At 55.9% G+C, this 25,079-nt stretch overlaps 1 protein-coding gene across 2 annotated transcripts in view; it reads right to left on the minus strand.

Moving 5' to 3' along the window:
- HSPG2 (heparan sulfate proteoglycan 2) overlaps window positions 1–25,079 on the minus strand; it is a 96,969-nt gene that overhangs the window by 36,848 nt on the left and 35,042 nt on the right. The window contains exons 2-35 of one of the 2 annotated variants that reach the window (XM_058676491.1): window positions 24,407–24,542; window positions 23,971–24,015; window positions 18,970–19,079; window positions 18,813–18,871; window positions 18,436–18,596; window positions 16,180–16,308; window positions 15,711–15,983; window positions 15,510–15,629; window positions 14,424–14,555; window positions 14,110–14,254; window positions 13,871–14,022; window positions 13,634–13,780; window positions 10,835–10,998; window positions 10,113–10,292; window positions 9,830–10,026; window positions 9,577–9,724; window positions 8,811–8,938; window positions 8,397–8,483; window positions 8,263–8,321; window positions 8,004–8,098; window positions 5,950–6,090; window positions 5,686–5,862; window positions 5,335–5,514; window positions 5,123–5,241; window positions 4,366–4,477; window positions 4,094–4,207; window positions 3,885–4,012; window positions 3,432–3,518; window positions 3,022–3,071; window positions 2,632–2,726; window positions 2,311–2,451; window positions 1,881–2,072; window positions 866–904; window positions 277–378 (exon numbers count right to left, since the gene is read on the minus strand). In XM_058676491.1, coding sequence (XP_058532474.1) covers window positions 277–378; window positions 866–904; window positions 1,881–2,072; window positions 2,311–2,451; window positions 2,632–2,726; window positions 3,022–3,071; window positions 3,432–3,518; window positions 3,885–4,012; window positions 4,094–4,207; window positions 4,366–4,477; window positions 5,123–5,241; window positions 5,335–5,514; window positions 5,686–5,862; window positions 5,950–6,090; window positions 8,004–8,098; window positions 8,263–8,321; window positions 8,397–8,483; window positions 8,811–8,938; window positions 9,577–9,724; window positions 9,830–10,026; window positions 10,113–10,292; window positions 10,835–10,998; window positions 13,634–13,780; window positions 13,871–14,022; window positions 14,110–14,254; window positions 14,424–14,555; window positions 15,510–15,629; window positions 15,711–15,983; window positions 16,180–16,308; window positions 18,436–18,596; window positions 18,813–18,871; window positions 18,970–19,079; window positions 23,971–24,015; window positions 24,407–24,542 — 4,344 coding nt within the window. The remainder of the gene's footprint in view (window positions 1–276; window positions 379–865; window positions 905–1,880; window positions 2,073–2,310; window positions 2,452–2,631; window positions 2,727–3,021; window positions 3,072–3,431; window positions 3,519–3,884; window positions 4,013–4,093; window positions 4,208–4,365; window positions 4,478–5,122; window positions 5,242–5,334; window positions 5,515–5,685; window positions 5,863–5,949; window positions 6,091–8,003; window positions 8,099–8,262; window positions 8,322–8,396; window positions 8,484–8,810; window positions 8,939–9,576; window positions 9,725–9,829; window positions 10,027–10,112; window positions 10,293–10,834; window positions 10,999–13,633; window positions 13,781–13,870; window positions 14,023–14,109; window positions 14,255–14,423; window positions 14,556–15,509; window positions 15,630–15,710; window positions 15,984–16,179; window positions 16,309–18,435; window positions 18,597–18,812; window positions 18,872–18,969; window positions 19,080–23,970; window positions 24,016–24,406; window positions 24,543–25,079) is intronic. The other variant, XM_058676498.1, reaches the window with a different exon arrangement.

Here is a 25,079-nt window from a genome sequence, read left to right on the forward strand (position 1 = left end):
CAGAGGCAGACAGTTCTGTCTAGGCAAGGCAGGAAGCTGGAGGCAGCCCCAGCAGTCCTGGGAAAGGGGAGAGGGGTGCTGTTTGGGTCTGATTATTCCCATGGGCCATGGTACCAGCCTGAGGTGGCTCTGGAATATCTCCCGAATGCAACAGTGGAAGGGACTGGAGTTAGGCTAGGGCCAGAAATGAGAGAAACAGCCCAGAAGAGCCCAGGGCCTTGGATCTAGTTTCCTCCCTGGAGCCTCAGCCCCCGTCCTGGCCAGGCCCTCAGTTACCTGTGATGGCCGCTGTGCCCAGCCTCTGCCCTCTGGGGGCCCTGGGATCCTCCTAGGTGCCACAGCTGCCCGCCACTGCTCCTCTGAGAGAGACGTGCGGTTCTGACAGGGTGGAGGGCACAGGCCACATCAGGCCTCCCAGTGTCTTGGAGCCAGAGTGTCATGCAGGGTCCCCTACCCATGAACAAGGTAGCCTGGGAGAGATTCAGGCTCCCCACTCTGGGTGGGCACACAGGCTCCTTCAGGCTGCTGGGGGGGCGGCGCTAACACACCAGAGAATTAGAGGTGATTGCTTAGCGCTGGGGGGAACCCAGGGGCCAGATCAAATCATGTGGATTAGTGTCAGGTTAGTTTCCCTGCCACCCTGGGCACTGGGACACGATGGCACAGCAGGTGAAGCAAGGGTAGCGATATACTACCCCCTCCTGGCAGTACAGGGCAAAGATACAGCAATGTCCAGACTAGGGTACCACGGGCACTATCTGGCTTCATGCAGACCCACAGTACCATGGGTACTGGGCTGAGGGCACACAAGAACACACCATGTTTAGGTCACACCAGTTTCATGCCACTTGCATTATGGGCCTACCTGGTGAGCTCGACGCATCCTTGTAAAATCGGCCTCCCTCTGCAGAGCACAGAGAAATGGCACGAGAAAAAACAGAGAGCAGTCTGAGAGGTGCAGGGCAGGACAGTGGCAGGTAGGGGGCAGGGTAAGAAGAAACAGGGAAAGAAAAGGCAAAGGCAGTGGCCTGACCTGGAAAGGGCTGCGATACCTGCCCTGTTCAAACCACGAGACTGAACCAGCCTTGGAGCTCCTGTCTTGCGGCTCTGGAGGTGTACCTGCTGGGGCACTGTTGGCACCCACCTCCCTTGGGTGCCAATTGGTGGTCTTCACTGCTCTACTAAGACCCTGTCCACTATAACACCATGCCCAACATGGACACCTCCCACTGGACCAAGGTTTGAAGTAGCAAAGACAAGTTCATTTCTGTCTATTGCAGCATGGCACAGGAAGCCACAGTCTTGGGTTTAGTCCCATCACAGTCACCTACCTCGTAGCCATGGATGTGAAGTCAGTTCCCCATCTCCTTCTGTGTGAGAGGGGCAGCAGTGGCACCTAGCTCACACAGCTGTGAGTTATGACTCCTAGGAGGGACTGGAGATGTGCCTCAGGGGCTCAGCAAATACTCACATGGCCTGGGGTCAGAATCGTGTCCAACACCAAGCACAGAGCCAGCAGAACAGTGTGAGTCAACAAACAGATGAAACCCAACCTGCCTGCCTCCTTTGCCCTGGAGTTGTGACAGCCTCGCCCAGGACTCATGTGTGGAACACCTGCCTGGAAGCTGATGACGAGCACCTGCTGCCACTGAGCAGTGTCGGGGTGCAATCTGCAGTCCTCTCAGCCTCCCTAAAGTTCAAGTTTATCAGATGTGTCCAGCTGAGAGGCAGCAGAGCTGCGCCTTAGCCTGAGGCCCGACATTCAGAAGCTACACACTTAGCCCCAAGGTGGCCAAGGCGGCAGAAATGGAGCAGACACCTGCCCATCAACTGGCTGAGGCTGCTCTGAAGCGAAGCTGTATCTGGCACTGGCATCCCACCTTGTCTCCCTGGTACGTTTCCGGCAGCTGCCAATAGAAAGGCTCCTGTCCGAGTTGGGCAAAGTTGCTGAAAGAGAGCTGGGCACCATCGGATGTGGGTTCCACGGTGAAGCCTCCCGTGAGGCGGCTGTTGCGCTGTGGGTTCACCAGGGCAAAGCCCTGGAAGTTGCCAGGAGCAAAGTAGGTGGAGATCTGGCAGCAGAAGAAAGGTTGTGTCAGCCTGAGCCCCAGGGCAGGCTCTTTGGTGGGGGTGGGGCATAGAAGGGATCAGGGCAGACAGTGGGGTTCACTGGGATGGGGGATGGGGAGTGTGAAGGAGCACAGTGAGCTGTTGGACTCAGTGCCAAGGTGGGTGACAGCCTGGGGATGCTGCTGGGCCTGGTGGGATGAGCAAGGGCCAGCAGGCAGCACGCCCTGCCTGGGCTCTTACCAGGTGGCGAGTGTAAGAGGAGCTGGCACACTGCTGGGTGACACCCATGCAGAAACAGGGCAGACAGCCATCGGGGTTGCTGGCACTCAGGTGGAAGTAGTGGGGCCGGCACTGGCTGCAGGTGAGGCCTTCTACCTGGGCCTGGGGAAATGAATGCAATGATGTGTGTAGAGATCTCGGGGGTCATTCCTGCCCCCAGCAGCCTCTGAGGGCAGCCTTCCCAACCACTACCAGTGGTTTAGGGTAGCCCTTGTCCTAGTCCCAGGACCCGGCTCCCACCAGACCCAGGATGTGCGTGGTCAAGGGCAGGTTTGGACTAACCTTACATTGGCACTGGCCACTGGCATCACACTGGCTGCTGATGCTGCCCTGGGGGTCACAGCTACAGACTATGGACCCCGGAACCTGGCTGTCTCCTGAAGTGAGGAGAACCACAGCTGGAGCCACAGGACCCACCACCATGCATGCCAGTTCCCACCACTCTCCCTGCACCTGGCTCAACGCCAAGGAAGGGAGCCAATCTCCGACATGACATACTACCCATGCAGCCCTGGGAGGAGGGTGGAGCCCACTCCTATTCCATTTGACAGATGAAGAAGTAGAGGCTCCCAAAGGCAAATATATCCAGTCAAATTCACAGAGAAATAAAGACTGTGTCTTGTCCCCCAGTTCCCACCTCCAGGACACTGGGAGCTCCCTGGGCACACTCACTTTGGCACGGCTGGCCCTGGCTGGGGTTGCCATAATAGCCGGGGGCACACCTGCAAGAGAGAATGTGCTGGAGGAAGCAGGATCCTGCAGAGGAAGCCGTTAGCCCAGGCCTGGCTGGGGTTCGGCAGTGCTGAAGGATACCTACCCACCTGGACCACCCATTTCACAGCAGGGAACCACAAGGGAGAAGAGTGGGGATGTGCCCAAGATGTGAGCCTGGTTAGGCTGCACTGAGGGCCTTCGGGAACCTGGCCAGGCTTGGCGGTGAGATGCAGACCTGGATGTCTGAGGATCCAATATACTGCCAGGCTAGAGGCACAGGCTTCCACGAGGTGAGAGAAGGAGGACCTCACCTGAGGATACCAAGGACAGCCCTTCCCACGGACCCCACCCAAACCCACCTGCCTCACCTCTCACAGTGACGCCCACTGTGGCTTGGAGAGCATGCATCACAGGTGGGGTGGCCGTCTGTGTCCAGGAAGCATGTGTGAGCAGCCCTGAGAATGTGGGGGTGAATCTCCCATCAGGAAGGCCATCACTCTGACATCTGCCCCCAGCTCCTTTCAGAGTCAAGGGTTAGGGCAACATGGGTTGGGGCCGACAGGTTGCAGAGAGCATGGGGTGGGTGAACTCGGGCCTTCTGAGCACCCGCTATGGGCTGGGCATTGTATTAGAGTCCCACATACTGGGGCTGAGTGGGTGTGACATCTTCATTTCACACGTGGGGTATACCTTATACCAAGTGCCACATCGAAGGAGTGGTAACCCTGGGATTGAACCACTGCCTCTCAAAACGGCCCAGGAGGAAGGGATGAGGACAGAAGGTGGTGGCCAGATTTGCGACAGGCAAGGACGGGACTTACTGGCCAGCAGCAGGGGTTCCGTAGCACGGGCAAGGCTGGCAGTCCTGTGGTGTCCCCTGCTGGGCGTCCCCATAGTATCCTGGTTGGCACTGCTCGCACCGAGGGCCCTCCGTGTGGTGCTGGCAGCCCTGGAGGGGCAGAATGTGGGTTAGAGAGGGTTCCTGAAGACCACATGTGCTTGGGTGAGGAGGAAAGAGGCTGGAACACACCTGACAGGCACCTGTTTCAGGCTCACAGACTTCCGAGTGGCCGTGGCAGCTGCAGCGTTCGCAAGTGCCCAAGTAGAGGCCGCTGGGCATGCGTGTGTAGCCTGTGTCGCAGTCCTGGAAGCAGAAAAGGAGCCGTGGGAGGGGCTTCCTGGAAGGCCACCTCCCTGCTGCTGGGATCTGAACTTTGGAGTGGGCAGAGCTCAAGAAGGAGAGGAATCAGGGAGTACCAAGGAGGGAGCTAGTTGGACAGGTCAGTGGGGCCCAGGACTCACCTGGCAGGATGGGCCACGGTATCCAGATGGACATGTACACTGCTCCACTTCCAGTGCCAGGTCCTGACCAGTGTTCTCAGGCACAGCCACATCCATGCTGATTCCAGAGAGCCTGAGCAAGAAAGACCTGCTCAGAATGTGCTTTCAATGGCCCGGGTGGCTGCGCCCTGTCTTCAGCCCCTTCACCAGCTCTCCTGCCAATGCCTTCACTGTGCTATTGGGGTCCTGTCCAGGTCCCCTCTGAGGCCTCCTTCCCCAGCTGCTGCTGGGGTGGTGGCTAAAGGCCCACATTTGCAGTGTTCTCCAATGGGTCACCTTCCTCGCCAGGGCAAGGGGTTGGAAGACAGGCTAACAGAAAGCAAAGGCCCCCCGGCCTCAGAGTAAGATGCCCCTGCAGGGAGATTTACTGTCCAAAGCTCCATGAGGGAGGAGGTGACGGCCAGATCTAAGGATACTTCCCTGCTTGCCAATCTTCCCTCCCCTGTGGGCCTCCCTCCTGGGAGGGGCCTCCTCATGAATCACATGCATGCCACTGCCCATCCCAGGTATGCTACTAGGGAGACTGATGGGAAAAAAAGCCTTGTGAGAGAGCCACACTATAATATCCACCTTGCAGATGGGGAAAATAAGGCACCAAAAAGCCACACAACCTGTCTGTCAGTGACAGAGCTGGTGGTCTGTAGCACTGCACAGTCCCACCCGGATTGCAGTCCCTTGCCTGAGTCCTCTCCCATCCTCCCACCGAGGACCCAGACACCTGCTCTCAGCTGGCTGCTGGCTGTAGGATGCTCGGATCAGCAGTGCGTCGATGCCTGCTAATGCCATCAGCAGGTGCTCCCGGGTGGCCGGCTGTCCGTCAGGCCGCTGCCATGCTTGCTGCCAGGAAAAGGGCCCAGGTGCTTAAGGCCTGACCTCTGAGGGGTAGGGGGGTGTCAACAGACCTGAGAGCAGGGGCCTGCCTAGGCTCACCTCCCGGAAGGGTACAGTGAAGGTGCTGGGTTGGCCGGGCACAGGCTCCTGGGAAGTGTGATGCTCCAAGGTGATGCTGTTCCCCTGCAGAACCACCAAGGGCTGCCTGTGCAGTGGCGGGGAGCCGGGCTGTGGCTGTTGGGTCACTGTGAAGCGCAGCTCTCCTCCATAGGAGGTCACCTGGATGCAGGGTGGACAGGTGCTCAGTGGGACCCCATGGTTGGCTCTGTCCCTGCTCCAGCACAGTGTCTTCTATGCTCCCTAGGGGACCATGGCACTCCAGTGCCTCAGCCTTTGCCAGTGCCACTCCTGTTGCCTGGAGCTCCCTCTACCTTCCCAGCCCCTGCCCACCTTGTCCCCCCGGAAGCGTAGAGGGAGGCTCCAGAAGTAGGGCCCAGGCAGGAGGCTGTGGAAGGAAGAGAAGAGCAGCTCCCCAGCCGCAGGGGAAGCGATACCCTCGCTGGTGGTGTAGGTGCCTGCAGCGTTGGTCAGGCTGAACTGTGAGGGTTCCTCAGAGGCCCCCAGCACCTGGGAGGAAGAGATGGGGTCAGGAGGAGGACTGAAGCCTGGGTTGGGCACGCAGTCTGTGCGGCCCTGCCCACCTCATCTAGGTACCTGGGCGCGGCTCCAGGAGGAGCTGGAACACTGGCGGCTGACGCCCATGCAGAAGCACTTGAGGCAGCCGTCGGGGTTTTGCTTGCTCAGGTGGAATGAGCCATCGGCACACTCATTGCACAGGCGTCCCACCACGTTGTTCTGCGGACACAGAGCTGTGAGATGCAGGGACAGCCCACGAGGGAGACTGCCTGGAGCTTTCAGCCTGACCCACCCAATCTAGAGGGAGACCCAAGGCCCCAGGGGAGCCACTGCAGGAGTGTACCACTGCCATATGATCAATAATTCTTGGTTAATGGAGCTTATGCAACCTCTTTCCCTTTTCTCTTTGGCTCCTGGGGCATTCAAATAGGTCTCTGAAATATAGCAACTTAATGAAAACCACCACCATCCCCCTAATACCCTTAAGTGTCTTACAAAGCAGGTGACAGCTCCACCCTTCACAGGAGAAAACTGAGGTCCAAGGATGTCAACATGACCTGTAGAAGGTCACCTAACTTGCTCAATCATTCTGAGATTTAAGATCAAGGGTGCCTTGGAGACTCCCGGATCCTCATCAAGGACTATCAATATGGGCACCAAGGACTATATCCCATCTGCCAAGGAGACCACGGGGAATTGGAGTGCCCTCGCAGGCCAAGAACTCTGAGGTCACCCATTCCCTATCGGATCTCCCACACGGGATGGAAGAAGCCCAGATCCTTCCTCACAGGATCTAATGTCATTGGAACAACAGCCAGGAGTCCTGAGTGGTCCTCAGAAACAGAACAGTAAACTGCCTTCGGGACTCGGGAGGGGAGCTTTCTCTGGTCCTAACTCAGTTTCAACTTTGGCTCCCCACCCTCTCTTGCAATGACCATCAGGGTCGCTCTGGAACCCGCCCCCCAAAAAAAATTAGATCAGATAAACAGAGACCAATAAGGAAAGCTTAAAACAGGAACCAGTCAGTTTGGACTCCCATATACCTAACTAGGTAGGACACAAAGATTAGTTACTCCTCACTAAGGTATTGAAGATTTCTTTGCGCACCCCTCCTAAAACTGTTCTGCTCCTCAATTGTTAACATATGGCTTGTTTGAGGTATAAATCTGTTTGGACTATCCTAAATTTTGCATAGTTCAGTAGAAATCACGCTTTAATACTTTAAGCTGCTAAATATATAAATGAAAATAGACATCAGACAGCTGAATAGTACCATATAACTATTTTAAGGTGTATGGCAGCCGGTCGTGTATAAACTATAATTGAGATGTCAATGAAGTAGTTACAGAATGTGGTTAAGAACTTGCATTTTCTAACACACTGGTCACTCAATATCATGTCAATTAACTTCATGATGTTGTAAATTGTTGTTGAAATTGTGTAGGGGCTTTTCATTGGAGGGGATGATATTCTGCCAGCCCTACTTTCAGACCAGGCATGGTTTCTCAATGAAACTAGTGAATTTATCTGGACAATAAGATGCTGGACTCTCTGCATGGTCCATGCCCGCGATGAAGGAATCATGACTGGTTATGATCTGTACTACTGTAACAATGTGGAGGAATTCAATGTGGGGGGAGGGTTTGGGGGAATCCCAGAGCCTATGAAACTGTGTCATAAAATGAAATAAATGCAGTTATATATATATATATATATATATATATATATATATATATATATATATATGGTAGAAAAAAAAAAGATCAAGGGTGCCTGACTCCAAATTCTGTCAGTTCCATTTCCCATGAACAGTCATTCACTCCTAGCGCAGGTGACACCACCCTCAGAGCCTCCACTATGTCATCGACATGTTGGGGGTATGATACCTACATCAGCACGTCAGTGTGGCTACTGTCAGAGAATGGGGAAGGTGAAATACACACACACACACACACACACACACACTTCCACATAGAATGGCTGGGATTTGAACTCAGGTCACTTGATTCACGAGCCAGGGATCCTTCCCAGTGTCAGGTCCCCTGTCCTAATGTTGAACATCAGCCAGCCAGGCCATTAGCATCCACCCTGGCCCTCTAAGCAGTACCCAGTGGCTGAGGCAGCTCACGTACCTTGCACTGGCAGGTCTCAGAGATTTGCAGGCTGCCCTTTTCATTGCATTTCCTTTCACCTTTGTAAGACCTTGAAGTGGTCTCGAGTGTTGAATCTGCAAAGTGGGTGTTGGCAGGAGAAAAGGAAGGAAGGGGAAAGATGCAATCTTAGCAGTCAGAGGGATGGGACAGAGAGACCCAAGAGGCACTGTGGGGCTTGGCGGGGTGGGGCACTGGTGGCTCTGAGCCAGGTGTCAAGGCAGGGTGCTCAGATACTCACGGATTAACCTGCATTTCCCCAGCGGCTGGATGGGGTTGCCCTCATATCCAGGGGCACACCTGGCAGAGAGGAGGGCTGTCAGTGGCCCTTGCCCAGGATGGCCTGCTTCTTAGCCCCCACCTATTCTCCCTCACCTTTCACAGCGGCGGCCTGTGTAGCCAGGGGCACATGCGTCACATGTGGCTTGGCCATCTGTGTCCAAAAAGCAGGTGTCTGAAAACCTATGGGTGTGAAGTGGGCAGGATGTGGGAAGGAGTTTAGAGCCAGGCCTGATGTTCCCACCCTGGGAAGCCAAGACTGTCCACACAGCTGCCACATGCTACAAAGCATGGCACCATCTCTCTGCCCACCGGTTCTTGATCTGCAGCCAGTCCACTCAGCAGAGTAGAAACTGATGTCTGGTTAGGACATGGGGCATGGACCAGGCTGGGGTCTGAATACACATGTCTCACTGCCCTGCTCAGAGCATGCCCCCATCCCAACCCATCCCATCCCATCCCATCCCACTGCCTCCCAGCAAATCTGCTTCACTCTGAGCCGCCTCTGACCTGCGGGAGGCATCAATGTAGGGGCAAGGACAGGGCCGGCAGGCAGTGGCTGTGGCTTGTGTGGCATCCCCAAAGAAGCCGGCCTTGCACTTGTTGCACTGTGGTCCCTCCGTGTTGTGCTGGCAGTTCTGCAGGAAAGCAGAGGGAGCGGCTCAGCTTTTGCAGCAAAGGACTGGGATGGACCAGCCATTGGGGTCCCTTGAGGTTACTGGCTTAGGGGGTCCCTCCACAGCTGAGCAACCAGGGTGTCCAACTGTGTCCTTTCCCTGCCGGCAGGGGGCGCATCATCTCCTGGGGGCAGTCAGTCCTGCAGATGAGTCTAGAGTGGCTTCCCAAGGTTGGAATCTGGCTGTTCTGTTCCGATCTGCACCCACCAGTACTACTGCCCTTTGGGCCCTATTTCTTTTCCTCTAAAAGCTTTTGAGGGATTTTGAAAAAGCAGTTCTGCCCTGATAGGTTCTTTCTCTTCTGCCAATTCCACATGCCAGCTCCTTCTGCTGTTCCTAAGAAGCAAGGCACAATAAGTACCTAGACCCTGCCCCTTAGGGTTGCCTGCTAAAAGCCTAGCCATATGCCTTTCACTGGGCCCAGTCTGACCGAATGGTGACCTCCCTGGTCTGGACTGCACACCTCCATTAAGGCATCCTGGGGTCACAAGAACTAGTCCAGCAGCCAGGACAGTCTGGAGGCTTGTGCTGAATGGAAAGGCACTGGGGGTCTCACAGCAGCCCCATCCAGTGTCCAGGAGTCAGTAGGCACTACTCACCAAGCAGTACCCATATACAGGGTCACAGGAGCTGGCGTGGCCATTGCAATGGCAGCCAGAGCAGGTGCCCAGGTAGGGCCCACCAGGCACCCGGGTGAAGTGTGTATCACAGCTCTCACAGGACAAGCCGGAATAGCCGATAGGGCATCTGTGGGGATAGCACCAAGAAAGTGGCTGTGGGAACTGTAGGCGCTGCTGTGTATCTTCTGTCCCTGCAGTACCTCAGCTGTCCCTGGTTCAGCAGGGTCAGCACCTGCATTCCTCCACACTGTGGGCACGGCCATGGCTGGTGGTGTGGGTCACGGTGGTGTCCATGCTGATGTCGCTCAGCCCCACGCTGGCCATCTTGGCGTTGTACACGGTCTGTATGAGCACGGCCTCTAGGCTCTGTAGCACCTGCAGCATCTCTGCCCGCTGAACTGGTCGCCCAGACTCGTGGACCCAGTGCTCCTGGGTGTGGACAGAGCGAGGGGTCACTCATCAGCACCTCTGCAGCTTGCAGCCCCCACAGCCTGCTGGGCTCAGGTGCCACCTACCTCAGAGAGCTGGACCTGGCGCTGGTTCAGAGCACCGGGCTGGGTGGGCGTGTGGCCTCGGGAGAGTAGGCGATACCCAGCACCCACAAGGACCACATCTGGCCGCTGTACTGGCTCTAGTGTACCACGTGCCAGCTCATAGCGCACCTTGTAGCGCAGGGAGCCACCATAGGAGTCCACCTGTCCGAAAGAAGGCAGATCAGGGCTAGGGCACACTGGGGGCATACCTGATACCACTGGGCAAGCCATGGACAGATGTGCTGTGTCCTGGCTCCTCCATCATTCTGTCCATCTGTGTCTGGCACCGAGCTAGGGGAGCCAAGACAGCCAAGACAGCCAAGACTTGGGCTCTGTCTCTTGGTTTCTTAGTCCACAGCCAGTAGAACAAAGCTGTGCAGCAGGTGGCCAGGAAGGCCAGGGTTGGGGCACTGAGCCCAGGCTAGGGTGGGGTAGTGGTCAGCCATTTTCCTAGAGGATGCCAGTTCTTTTCAAAGGTTGAGTCCTCCCCAAACCTAGAATGGCAGGATGGATTTCTGCCCTGGATGAATGAGTCCTAAGGGGCACTGAGGCACAACATTACCTCCCCCCAAGTCCCTGATCTGTGTCTGTGCCTGCCCTGCTGCCCACTGGCTTCTGAGGGAGGGGGCCTAAGAAGGCTCTAAGCATGGAAGAAGGAGAGGCTTGGCCCTTTTTCCACCCAGGGCGGCAGCCCAGCCCCTCACTTTATTGCCCAGAAACTGCTCAGGCAGAGCCCAGAAGGAGTCATGGACGAGGAAGCGGCGGGACAGGTCGACCAGCTGGAACTCCTGCAGAGTGGTGTCAATCTGCATCTGGGTGGAGGACAGCGGTGGCATGCCGGGTTGTGTGGGCATCGTCACGTTCACGCCTGTGGGTGGCAGAGGGGAGCGCTGAAGGCGCAGCAGGTGCCTGTCTGACACCTACCTGGAGGAGCAGTAATCTAGAAAGCTCAGAGAATTCTAGGCAAAAGTTGATTTAGAGGAAGCTTCGGTCTCTCCCAAAGCTAAGAAAAAGTAGCTTGATTTTTCCTCCCAAAGTGTTGCAGAAGCATTTCCTAAAGTAAGGTCTGGGGAAGGTCACAGCTAGGAAGGCTAGGTGAGGAATGGAGTCAAAGACAGGCCAAGGGCACTCTGCAGCAGGACTTCTCAGAGCCTTTTGCTTGCTAAGAGGTTCATGGGTCCCAGGGACTGGAACAGCTGGAATGGGCAGTGGAGAGAGAGAGAGGGCTAAAAAGGGCTAAAGTCCTGGTTCCAGTAGGCTCCAGATAGGCAAGAGCAGGCAAAGGCCTCAGGCTTCCCATCCGTTAAATGGAATATTGGCCTACCTCTTAGAGTTATTACGAAGATAACCTAAGTGGATTTATGTAAAATGCTTCAAATGGGTGTTTGCTTCAGCAGCACATACACTAAAATGCTTCAAGTGGGATTCAAAGGAAATGCCCCCGAAATGGTTTTTCAGGGTAGGCATTTGGTGTAGCAGGATGCCCACATCCCACATCAGAGGACCTGGGTTTGAGTTCTGGCTTCACTCCAACTTCTTGATAATGGGCACCCTGGGAGGCATTAGGTAATGGTCCCAATACTTAAGATCTTGCCAACCAAGTGGGAGACCCACATTGAGTTCCTGGCTCCTGGCTTTGTTCTGACCCAGGTCCAGGTGTTATGGCATTTGGAAAGAGAGCCAAAGATGTGAATATTCTGATTTCTCTTTCATGTACATAAAATAAATGAAAAAGTAAAAAAAAATGTCTTCTGTTGCTATGATGGATCTTCTGTTCTGCCTTTCTCCTCTGTCCTACACACAAACAGACACACTCCCTTAGCAGCACCCTCCAAAAGAACTTCCAGTGACGACGGATTTGCTCTGAGTCTGTGCTCCAATACAGTACCCTCTAGCCACGTGTGGCTATGAAACACCTGATGTGTAGCTGCTGAGCTATCTGAGGAACTGAATGATACCATCTGAACATGAACGGTCACATGCGGCTAGTGACTAGCACCCTGCCAGGGTAGCGCTCAGTGACAGAGAACTCAATATCTCCATAGGCAATCCCTCCTAGCTCTGGACAGGTCTGACTTCGGCAAGCTTTTCTTTATAGTTTACATCTCTCAACAGCTTCTCCTCTTGATTTTGAAGGTATCCCCTGCGCCCTGCAGAGATGTCCATGACCTCATCTGCAGAAGGAACATCAGAGCCTGCAAGTCTGAGGGACACCACCCCAGTGGTTCCTTCCTCCGGTTCCTTTGGGGACATCCTCAGGCACTCTCCACAGACAGGCCACCTGATGGCCCTCGCATCCTTATCCACCCCAATGGTCCAGATTCCACTGAGCGGCCTGGGATCCAGCTCTCTGCCCCTCAACGGCTCTGTGACCCTGGTGAGGCTCCACAACCTCTCTAACTCAGAGCTGTTGTCTGAGCACTGCAAAAATAGCCTTGACCTTGCAAAGCTTATCAGCCATGCAGGGCTAGTGTGTGTTAAGCTGCAGGGCCAAATGATCAGCAATTGGTAGCTCAGCCACCAGCACTGCAAACAGGCTGGGGATCATGGCCAGAGGGACCCAGGTTTGAGCCCCTTACTCTTATCAAGCAAAGAGTAGGACCCATAGTGTGGTCCAGCACCTACTGTGCCTGGAGCTAACTCGCTGGGGGTATTTCTGCCTTGAGGCTGAAAGACAGGAAGTGGGGAGCTGAAAGGTTGCCTGGAGGCAGGGAGTGAACTCAGGCCCAGCCTCACCCTGATGCCCCACTCCCTGCGAGATGTCCTGCCATTCTGCCTTGGGAGCCAGAAAGGCTGAGTCCACCGGTCTGCCTTTGGGTACCTGACTGTGCAGTTGTGCACTTTGCCTTAGGGATTCCCAAGGAGGGCAAAGGAGCAGGCAAGTCTCCCTGGCCCAATGTGGTAGCACACTTCATTGCTTCTGCATCTGCCACGATGCCCATGTGAGCATGGCACAGTGATGTCTCGCACTGGCCTCCTCCACCTCAGGCCTACCGTCCTTCATGACGGCATCGAGCTAGCAACTGACCTGTGCCAAGGAAGTCTGTGCAAGTGTCCTGGGGGTGCTCCCGCAATGGCCAGCCATGCGTTTTTCAGACATAGAGTGTTCTTGGGAAAGCAGGTCCCTAGAAGCCAGCTGACACACTGGAGCCTGGGCTCCTACAGGGCACCCCCGCCACCTCCTAGGACGAGGCTGGCAGGGATGACCTCAGTAAAGACTCACTGGTGGGCGCTCACTATGAACCAAGCACTATTCTGAGTTTCCACATTAACCCATTAAACCCTCCCAACAGATGGAAAACAAAGACCCAAGATAGTGAGTAAATATCAAGATTTTGGCTTTTCCCCAAAAATGTTTGTTTTCATAGAAATACTCTTCCTCTGGCAAGGCTGTGTCTGTGGGACTCTGTGCCAGCTCTGGAAGGCCACCAGGGAGTCTGGTACTGCCTCCCACTTCTTTCAGCCCCTACCCCACCTATCTGCCCACATGCCCACGAACGCACCCTTGAAGTCGTTGGGTTGGTCAAACCTCAGAAGGATGTGGTCGCGGAAGCGGCGGCTGCTCTGGCACACATTGGTGACCCCGAAGCAGAAGCAGGGCAGGCAGGAGGCGCTGGACTCCAGGTAGAAGTGCCCATCGGGGCAGGGGCCTGCTTGAGCAGCAGGGGAGGGGGTTATAGCTGACCACCAGCAAGAGGCCCTGGCCCCACATCCAGTGCCCAGCTGCCCCCAGCTCATACCTCGCTGCGGGAGGAGCTCCAAGACACCGTCTGGAATGCCGAACACCATGCCCCGAGCATTCATGGCCTCACAGGTATAAGCACCCTGGTCTGCCTCCTTCACATCACGGATGGTCAAGGTGCCACGGCCACCCTCGCTGGTCATTGTCACCCTGATGGACCCCCAAGACAGTGGTGAGGTCAGGCCCAGGGCCACTGGCTCAACCTCCCTTTTCACCCTCAACTGGACCCCGTCACACCTGGGATGAGAGGGGATATGGCCCCAGTTGAGCCTCCAGTTGATGATCGGGGTAGGGACTCCAGTGGCCACACAGGTTAAGGTCACTGTCTGGCCCCGGGAAGCCTGGATGGACTCCTGGGGAGGGGTCACCACCTGTGGGGGCACTGGAGAGACCAGAGCAGAGGTGAAGGCTCTGAGGCACCAACGTTGGAGTGGGGAAGGGACTCCAAGCAGTCAGGCAGGTAAAGGGTAGAGGCTGAGGCCATGGTCAGAAGCACCCAGAACCCAGCCCAGGGTCAGGGTCCACATCTTGTCCCCTAGTGCCCTGCTTACTGCAGCCAAACTCGTCGCTACGGTCAGCACAGTCGCTCTCCTCATCGCAGTGGAAGCTGGCTGGGATGCATGTATTGGTGGATACACAGCGGAACTGCGTGGGGCCACATACTTCCTCAGGGCGCTTGGCAGCTAGGGGACAAAACCATGAAGTGTGGGCACTAGGGCACTGCTGCAGGGAAGGCCAACCCAGCCCCCCACCCCAGCAGCCCTCTCCTGTGCACTGCCCCCACCTGTCCTGGGTCCCTCTGTCATCCTGCCCGCTATCTCATGGTTGTAGGCCCAGCCACTACTGCCATGACAAGGTTATAATGATACCGCCAATGTGACCCCAAGTCTGCTGAAGAACAGCTCCTCCTGTCACCCTGCCCCGAGCACTCAACGCACCTGAATGTCCTGAAAGAGTTTCACCTGGCATGGCACAGTCATAACCATAGAGTCCCTCAGTCCCTTTTACCACAGTCAGAGTGCCAGCTTGTGTGATGTCAGTGACTCAGAGCCTGCTTCAGCTGGAAAACCTCTAGACCCAGGCTATGGGTTTGAATGTGTCCTCCAAAGGCCATGGTTGGAAATTTAGCATGGCCGTTTTGTGGGATGGGGTCTGCAGCAGGGGACTGGGTCCTGAAGGTCCTGCCCCTGTGAAGGGACTGATGCCATTACCAGGGGAGTAGGTCCCTGAAGAAAGGCTGCCCCCCACACCAGCTTCCTCATATGCTATCCACCGTGGCAGATGCAGCAAGCAGGCTGTCTCCACCTGTGGTCCTCGGCCTGGGGAATTACTAGCCTGCAGACCGTGAGCACAGCCCCCAGCCTCAGGCACCTTGTGAGAGCAGCACGCAACGGACAGAGACCTTGCCTTGCATACACATCCGAGTGGCATCTCAAGTTATCTTTGACTTAATCTGACGCCTATATAAAACGCAGGCAAGAAAGACATGGACTGCATGGCAGCACAGCCACCCCACTCACAACAAAAGCCAGCTAGGGCGGGAGTCTGGGCACAAACAGACTCTGACGCTGGTCCCTGCCCCGCTCAGCCGGAGAGGGGATCAGGCAAGGCAACCAGGCAGCCCCGTGGACACTCACGGCAGTTGGCCTCATCGGTGTGGTCCTCGCAGTCAAAGTCGCCGTCGCAGCGCCACAGCTTGAGGGCACAGTGCCCATTTCCACAGGGGAACTCGTTGGGCTCACAGGGTGGGGAGGGGCCTGGTGGGTGAGGCAGGATCAGCAGCGGCCATGCCTGCCACCCTGTACCCAACCTCCACTACCACCCTGCCCTGCACTCACCGCAGTTAAGCTCATCACTGCCGTCTTTGCAGTCGTCCTGTCCATCACAGAAGTAGTCTTTGGGGATGCACTGCCCGCTGTGGCATGCAGCCTCATGGGGTCTACAGAGCTCAGGTCGGCCCGGAGAGGGGAATAGAGGCTGGTGAATGGCTATGTCTGGTGGCCGTGGTGTCTCTGATGGCTCAGGTGGTAAATGGGGTGTCTCTGGTTCGGGTGGTAAACTGGGTGTCTGCACCATAAAGGGTGGTACAGAGCTATGTTCTGGAACTGGATCTGTGCACAGAACACAAACGGCTTTTAGCGGGAAGGGCAGGTCCTCCCTGTACCCCTAAGAGAACCCCCTGCAGCCCTGAGCCCTGACATGCCCCCACACCCCAGACTCCTAGCCTTGGATGGACTCAGCCTGAGGTGGGGAACTCTGGCCTTCCCCTAGCATCTTTAGGCCATGGGTGCCCAGACAGCTCCTCACCGCAGTTGAGCTCGTCGGACATGTCCCTGCAGTCAGGCCGCCGGTCACAGCGGTACTCCAGGGGCACGCACTCGTTGTGGCTGTGGCAGGCAAACTCAGTCTCGGTGCAGACCCTTGGGACCTGGGGCACTGTAGAAGTCAGAGGTGTCAGAGGCAGCAGCAGAGGGAGGGGTGGCAGGGCAGGGTTCAACCGCGAGTGGGCCAGTTGTGGCAGACACAGCAAGTACAAGAGGCACTTGGCAAGTGCATCCGTGGCACACTCAGGGTGTGAGGCACATGGCAATAGTCTGGCATCCCTCATACGGATGCATGTACAGTGGACATGCCACACGCATGCAGCTACCATGCCACACACATGCAAACCCCAGCCTGGCTCAGCGAGGAGAAAGGGTGCGAGAAGGCAGCCTGTGGGCCATGCCTAGCCACCCGGTCTTATCCCTCTCCCTCCATCCATGAACTGCTTGAGGTATTCGGCTGGGCCCAGGCTGGGCTTACACCCTCACCTGATGTCACTGGGACCCCCACAGCAGCTGGAAGAGGTGGGGGGGTCTGTGCTGGAAAGGAAGGTGTGGTCAGTAGCTGACCCACCTGGGTCAGGCCCATCCTACCAACAAACCCCATGGGCAGGAAAAGTGGGAGACAAGGGTTGGGCCTCCTCCAACCTTGAAATTGGGCTTGAGGATGCTCAAAGAGCTGGCCCGTGGCTTGGAGGCATTAACCAAGGTCTTCTGTGAAGAACAAAGGGGTGTTTTCTGACCTGGGGAGCCCTGGCAGGAATGAGCTTTGTTTGGAGGCAGGGAAGGGGGACATGTGGGTGCCTTCCCAGGGAGAGGAGAGTAGAGACGGGTCTTAGAGCCACAGCCTGTGAGGAGTGAGCTGGGACTGTGTGACTCAAAGAGGGGACAGGCAGAGTGAAGAGAGACCAGGGCCTGCTCAGTGTACAAAGGCCAGACGGTTGTTGCTCCCAGCTGAGCGACACTCATCTCTCATCTCATCTCATCATGAATTCTGGAAACACTGGCCCAGGCAGAGTCAGCTTTAAATTCTGATTTCCGGACCTGGTGCTGTGGTGTAGGCTAAGCTTCTGCCTGCAGTACTGGCATCTTATATGGGCATTGGTTCATATCCTGGTTACATTTCTTTTTTTTTTTTTTTAAAGATTTTTATTATTATTGGAAAGCCGGATATACAGAGAGGAGGAAAGACAGAGAGGAAGATCTTCCATCCGATGTTTCACTCCCCAAGTGAGCCGCAACGGGCCGGTACGCGCCAATCCAATGCCGGGACTAGGAACCTCTTCCGGGTCTCCCACGCGGGTGCAGGGTCCAAAGCTTTGGGCCGTCCTCGACTGCTTTCCCAGGCCACAAACAGGGAGCTGGATGGGAAGTGGAGCTGCTGGGATTAGAACCGGCGCCCATATGGGATCCCGGTGCGTTAAAGGCAAGGACTTTAACCACTAGACCACGCCGCCGGGCCCCTGGTTACATTTCTAATCCAGCGTCCTGCTTATGGTTGGTGAGAGCAGTGGAGGCTAGTTTAAGTCCTTGGGCCCCTGCACCCACTTGGGAGACCTGGAGGAAGCTCCTGGCTTTGGATCAGCTCAGCTCTGGCCATTGGTTGTGGCCACTTTGGGAGTGAAACGGTAGATGGATGATATCTATCTATCTATCTATGAATGAATGAATGTCTCCCTCTCTATATTTAACTCTGCCTTTCAAGTAAAAATAAAACAAATCTTAAAAATAAAAAATTCTGACTTCCCCGTCGCTGGTCTCTGTGGCTTAGGATAAGCCACCGCTCAGCTTAGCCTTGGTGTCCTTGTTTCTGAGACGGAAGGAAGAAACTCACTTCCTAGGAACTGCTGTGGATGTGGAACAGGGGGCTGGCCGAAAGGGCCCATGTGGAGTGCCTGGCACACTGGGCGCTCGCACTGAGTATCAGTATGGGGTTCTGGACTTGGAAGTTCTATGTGCACGGGGAAGGGAGGTGTCACTGAACAGAGAGTATGGGGAGAGCGTGGGCATTGTGCCCAGCAGGCACACGGTAGAGGCAGGGAGCAGCCTGTGCCCTGTCCCTGCCAACTGCATGAAGTTTGACAGGGTTCACGGGAGAGTTTGAGGGGCTCATGGGCGACGTCGGGAGCTTTGGCCCCTAGTAACTGGGAAGGCTGTGCTGGCTCAGCACGGGGGAGATCTTCAATGGGGTCAAGTCTCAGAGATGGGGAAGAGGTGACCCCAGACCCTAGGCCAAGCTCACCGGTGCCCAGGCGTCGGAACTGGAACCCCTGGAGGGATGTGCTATAGGGAGCGATGGCTCCACTGGCGACGACCCTGTGCAGCACGTCCTGTATCTGGGCGCCATCAGCATTCCCTTCGGAACCCACGTCCAGCTCCACAAAGACCCAGCCGTCCAGCTCCCTGCCGATGCGGAGGGGCAAGGGGACAGTGAGAACCATGCCTGAGGCAGGTCCTGCTTGTAGACAGTCTATTGCAGCGCAGGACAGTTAACAGTCAAGTTCTCCCTGACCCTGAACCGTGAAATTTCCACTGAGGGCGTTTCATCCCCTTGGGCCTTGCTTGCCTCCCCTCGGTGCCAGGCTTCCAGCCCACCACCCCCAAGAAATCCCTTCTCACTTGATGAACACCACGCTGACCACCTGGTCCCCAGGAATCTTTGAGTACTCCAGCTCCAGCTGTGGGTGGGGGGAATACAACACCATCAGCCTGCCCAGCCACACTGCCCACCCTGCCCAGCCACACTGAGGGTGCTCCCCAGAGCTTCCCCCCTCACCTTGTCCACCACAGCATCAGACACCTCCCGGAACTCCTTGGAGCCTGCATCTTCCAGCTGAGGGCTATACTCAATGGAACGGGTGAAATTCACTAGGGCCCGGAAGTACACTGTACAAAAAAAGTGGCATCATTATAAGGGGTTCAGCCTGCCATTGGGGTGACGCTCTGGCAGCTGGACCAATGGGTGGATGTGGCAGGATGGGCTGTCATGTGCCTACAGCCCTGCCTGGATTGCAGTGGTTCTGCAAGGCCTGTCCAGAGGTCCAGGTTGAGGCCCCAGCTTGAGGACCTGACCCAGAAACCCAATGATTGTGCAAAGAAACTGTGGCAGCTCAGGAGGCTGCAGAAGGAGGGGAGCTTTCACAGGGGGACGGCCTAGCACAGGGATTAACCCACCTGTGACCAGGCTTCCCTGGCCAGGTCCTTCTCATCTCAGAACTTCGCTCAGCTGTTACTGCCTCCAAGAAGGCTGCCTGGACTGTTCCTCCTCTGTACACCCCTAGTACCTTTGCTTCCCCAGCAGGGCACCTTTCATGCCACCCTACACAGCTCTTGCTGGGTTACACATGATTCAGAGCACATCGTGACAACACTCAAGGGTTAGTGTGGGTCCTGGCCTCATCTCTCCAACTGTATTTCCTCCTTGGTATAATGCAGAGCTGAATGACTTCTGCCACAATGGGCTGCCAAGGGAGGAGGTGACACCCCACTCCCACGTACCTCCCCTCTGCTCAGACACAGACCTGGCACCACGCCAGGGTTGGAGGACTGGTAGCTCCTACCACCTTCCTCCCTCTACCACCACATGATGGGATTGATGAGGGCAGAACCTTGGCTGTATCCCAGTGCCTGCACAGTGCCTGGCACAGCAAAAAAAAAAAAAAAAAAAGACACTCACAAGCAAGAACCAGGGTTCAAGTCCTGGCTCTGTTGCTGAGTCCAGCTTCTGATTAATGCACAACCTCGGAAGTAGCAGGTGTTGGTACAAGTGCATGGGTCTTGGTACCCACATGGGAGACCCAGATTGAGTTCTGGACTCCAGGGAATTTGGGAGATGAAATAGCAGATGGGTTTTCTCTCTGCCTTTCAGATAAATAAATTAAATTAGGGAAAAGTGAAAAATGCCTAATGTTAGAGCTGGTGCCGTGGTGTAGCAAGTTAATCTCGCACCTGCGACACCAGCATCTCATACAGCTACTGGTTTGAGTGGCTGCTCCACTTCCGATACAGCTCCCTGCTAATGGCCTGGGAAAGCACTGGAGGACGACCCAAGCCCTTTGGCCCCTGCACCCATGTGAGAGACCCAGAAGAAGATCCAGGATCCTTCCTGGCTTTGGACAGGCCAAGCTCTGGCTGTTGGGGGCATTTGGGGAGTGAACCATGGATGGAAGAGCTTTCTCTTTGTCTTTCTGTAGTTTTTCTTTCAAATAAAAATAAATCTTTGAAACAAACAAAAAAGCCCAATGTCTGCAGCAAAACTGCCATTTACAACCCTTGTGGCCTTGGCCAAGAACTGAACTTCTCCAAGCTGCATTTCCTCATTTGCAAAATGAGGCTCAGCTACCACTACACTGCCGGCATCCCACATCACAGTGTGAGCTCAACAACTGGGCCCCTGAACCCATGGTGGCCGACCAGGATGAAGTTCCTGGCTCCTGGCTTTCGTTTTGGAGAGTGTATCGGCAGATGGAAGATCTCTCTGTCTCCCCTTCTCTGCCTTTCAAATATAAATACGCCTTTACAAGAAAGTGAGACTAATAGTCATGGCCACCCCCAGGTTTGCTGCTGGGATTAAACATGCCTATAAATGGCAAGAGCCGACAACGACGTCTGGGGCGCTGCAGGAGTTTCCGGTCAGCCTTCATTACAACTACTGCTCTTTCTAATCACCACAATTGCTGAAGAACGCACCTGGTTGTATTTTCTCCCATCTGAGTGAGACATTCATTCTCCCAACAAATCTACATTGAGGGCCTGTTATATGCCGGGTATGCCTGCAGAGCAGGGGATACAGCAGTGAACTACACAAACTGTCTCTACCATCCCCACAGAGACCACATTGCACTGTTGAGAGATGACAGATCATGCGTAGGCAGGGCATTCAGGAACTGTGGGGCTGGGGGACAGGGCCTGCTAAGGTGCAGGGAGTTTGTTATTCTCTGCTGGGACAGGGGTAGGGAACAGGGAAGACCTGTCTTCCAAAGAGAGGTTGGAAGAGAAGGCACCCCAGGGGGTGCATTCCAGGCAGTGGTTACAGGAAGTACAAAGGCCCTGAGGCAGAAGTGGGCTCAGCAAGAGCACAGATGGCTGGCATAGAGTACAGAGTAGTGTTGGCTGTGCTGGCCACTGGGGCCATTGTCTTTCTTTCACTTGTCTCTCTGTCCATCAGGCCTGCAGGTGTACAGGTCCTGAAGTCAGCACCTTCTCTTCCTCAGTTGGTCAGGCTTAGAAGGCCCTGGGGCACAGTCTGGGGTGAGGAAGACGTGGCTGAGACTCCTGGTGGAGACAGGCTGCTTGCAAGAGTGGCACTGCTTGCTTGGACCCATGGGGACAGGCCGGTGTGGAAGCTTGGGTGCTGGGTGGGTGGGGCTCTGTGGGCCGGGCTGTGGGGACTGAGGGCTTGGCCACAGAGGCCCCTTGTGAGCCAGCACAGAGGTTCATTGAGAGCCCCCCACCCCGGCCCTTGGCCTCAGCCCACAGCCCAGTGCAGGCGAGGAGGTTGGGCCTCTGCTCAGGAATGTGGCTGCTTGGGGGAGAGGACCAGAGGGCCACAAAGCCCCTTTCTAGTAGGCCCTGGGAAGGGCGTGGGCCCTCTTGCTGGACCCCACCCTTCTCTGCTCATTGACCAGGGGCAAGTCAGGCAAGTGCCCTCCCCTCCCACCTCGAGTTGCCTCCCACGACTGGGCCGAAGGTGAGCCGAGTCCGCCTTGGAGCCGAGGTCTGGGCTGTGTGTAGCTCCTTAGTGCTGGCCCTGGCTAGCCCTCCCTGGCCCCTATCTGAAGAATCTCCCGTGGGATAAAGGCTGGGAGGGGACCCAGATTCATTATGCACTATAGGCATTGGCGGGGACACCTACCTGACCACCCAGGACCTCCCAGCAGGTTACCCTATCAGCTTCCTCCCAACGCTACAGTCCTGGGTCCTGCCATGTGAGGGTTTAAGTTGCCTCTGAACTCTAGAGCCTTATTTCTGAAGTGCTACTGGATCCATTGATGCCCTGGCAGCAACCAGGAAGAACGGCAGGGCTAAAGGCCACTGTGCCCACATCCCTGCACCCAGAAGGGGCCTGGCTGAGTTCTGGGCAGGGGCAGAGTCTGGCCCCAGGCTTGGCAGGGAGGTGCCTCTGTGTGCCCAGTGTGGCTCATGGCCAAGCACAGCTTGCGAAGAAGCAGATTAGGGAGGAGCAGAGAGGAGGGCTGGGAGAGGATAGGGAGTGAGATGGAGGCAGGAGTTGCTCTTAGGCAGTCCGGGCCCTGCCCGCTGACTGATCCCGAGCAGAGGGGATGTGGCGTGGAGATCGGAGCCCACCTGATCCTCCCACTCCTGGGCCCCAACCAGCTCCCAGGCATGCTGTAGCCCTGCAGAGACTGGAGCTCATGTTCAGATCCAAGCTATTCTGGCACCAGCCCTCCTTGGCTGCACTGGCCAATTAAGGATGCCACCCCTGGACATGTGGATGCGTGGACACATCAACTGTGTCTCTGTGGAGAGGCCAGGCCATGCTGTGCAGCTGTCCAGTAGTTGGACCGAATCCAGTCCACCTAGTCCCTGCTTTGTCCTTGGCCCTGAACACACGGTGTTCCAGGCACCAGCTCACAAAGCAGGCAATGAGGACAACGGGCACAGCTAGACTTTCACAGGGTACTTCCTTCCTTACCCAGACTCCTGGTCGGAGCCTGACTCCCTTCTTTCCCCAAGCTGGGACCCACCCTAAAGCAGGGTTCTCTCCTAAGCCCACAGGGAGGTTTCTGTGGCCCCTGGCCAGCTCCTTGGGTCTGCCTGATTACTCAGTTCCACAGGGGACCTCTGCTCTGCCGCCCTCTCCCAGGGCTCCCCAGCTCCTCAGCAGCCACACCAAATAAGGCTCTGGGGAGGCCGACACAGCTGAGCAGATGGGGAGGCAAGAAGGTTTCTTTTATTTTTATTGGAAAGCCAGATCTACAGAGAAGCAGAGGCAGAAAGATCTTTCACCCGCTGGTTTACTCCCCAAGTGGCTGCAACAGCTGGAGCTGTGCTGATCTGAAGCCAGGATCCAGGAGACTCTTCTAGGTCTCCCACAAGGGTCCAGAGTTTCTAGGCATTGGACCATCTTCTGCTGCCTTCCCATGCCACAAGCGTGGAACTGGATGGGAAGTGGAGCAGCTGGGACATGAACCAGCACCCACATGGGATTACCAGCACTTGAAGGTGGGGGATTAGCCAATTGAGCCATTGTGTCAGGTCCGAGGTATGAAGTTTGCTCAGAAAGTAGGGTTGGGCCTGGTGCAATGCCTCAACTGGCTAATTCTCCCTTTGTCAGTGCTGGGATCCCATATGGGCACCAGTGAGTGTTCCAGCTGTGCCACTTCCCGTTCAGCTCCCTATTTATGACCTAGGAAAGCAATGGAGGATAGCCCAAAGCCTTGGGACCCTACACATTCACATGGGATACCAGAGGAGGCTCCTGGCTTCATATTGGCTCACCTTCAGCCATTATGGCTATTCAGGGAGTGAATCAGCATATGGAAGATCTTTCTGTGTCTCTCCTTCTCTCTGCAAAATCTGCCTTTCCAATAAAAATAAATAAATCTTAAAAATAAAAATAGGGTGACTACTTTTGGTCCTCTCCACTACCCTGAGCCCTCCCTTGACCCTGCTGACTGTCCCACATGCTTGTCACTCATCAGGCAAAACAGTAGCCCCACTTCTTGTAGGACACTCCAGGGCCAGCCAAGGAGAGGGGGGTCTCTGTGGTTGGGAGGGGAAGATGGGGACATGAGGGATGCCCTCAGTGACTTACCCATCTGGAAATCCCCGCTGCCCAGCTCCCCACTGCCCAGGCCATCTACAAGAAAAAAGGAAACACAGTCCGCAATAATGCAAAGGTAGGTAGTGGGGTGGGACCAGGGAAACAGACTGGTGCCCCTCCTCCACCCTGGGGGAACTGGCCTGGAGCCTTCCTCTGAGACTGTGTGGGGCCAGGTCAGGTTGGTCTCCAGGTTGGACAAGGAGGGGGAGTCTCCCCATCCTGTCCTTGTCTGTCTGCTTCACTGTCAGGCCTGATTGTCCAAGGTCATCCAGGTTAGGAGGAGGTGGCCCGGCTGCCAGGCTCAGGACTCAGCTCAACACTTGAGACCCACCTGGGCTGAACTTCAGGGGCCTCATGAAGGGCAGGTGGGAGGAACCACAGCTCCCTCCCACTCCACTCCCAGCCACAGACCCAGAGCCAGGCTCACCTCCGGAGGCATCATCAGCCAGCAGGTCCTCATCGTCTGACAGGTAGGAATAGCTCCAGCCGGCTCGGCCCTCTGTGACAGTCTCCGTGTCTTCGGGCAGAGACAAGCCCTCATAGGCCCTTAGCCCGTGGACCACCTGTGGTAACAACATGGCTTGAGTCCCATGTCTGAGTGTCAGCACCCAGGGTCCCATGCCCAGAGGTTCAATTAGACACAGCATGGCCAACAGAGCCAGGCTGGTCATGAGCTATAGTCGCTGACTCAGTTTCCCTAGCTCCCGTTAGCTCCTGGAGGCCTCGGAGCCCACAGCTCAGGTCAATCTTCACGTAAAACAGCCCCACTAAAATCACAAGTGAATGATAACTGCTCTCCTTCAGGGAAAGCAAGCAACATTCCGGATCCAGGTGGCTAGGTCAGAGGAGACGGGTAGGTAAAGGTGACCTTGGTCAGCAAAGATGGTGGCCTGGGAGGTAGACCACGGCCTGGGTGTGCTGGTGGTGGTGGTGAGGCAGAGTAATGCTCATGTGAATGGACTGGAGTAGTTCTGCCCCAGGCCATGACAGCCACTTCTTCCTGCCTCTATAAGCACAGAGAATGCATCCCATCAGGCTGAAGACCCAGCTCTGGTACCTCTGCCTGGCTGCTGATCAGGGATGGAGTTGAGCAGCTGGGC

Source organism: Ochotona princeps, chromosome 2 (assembly GCF_030435755.1).
Source record: "Ochotona princeps isolate mOchPri1 chromosome 2, mOchPri1.hap1, whole genome shotgun sequence".
Taxonomy (NCBI): domain Eukaryota; kingdom Metazoa; phylum Chordata; class Mammalia; order Lagomorpha; family Ochotonidae; genus Ochotona; species Ochotona princeps.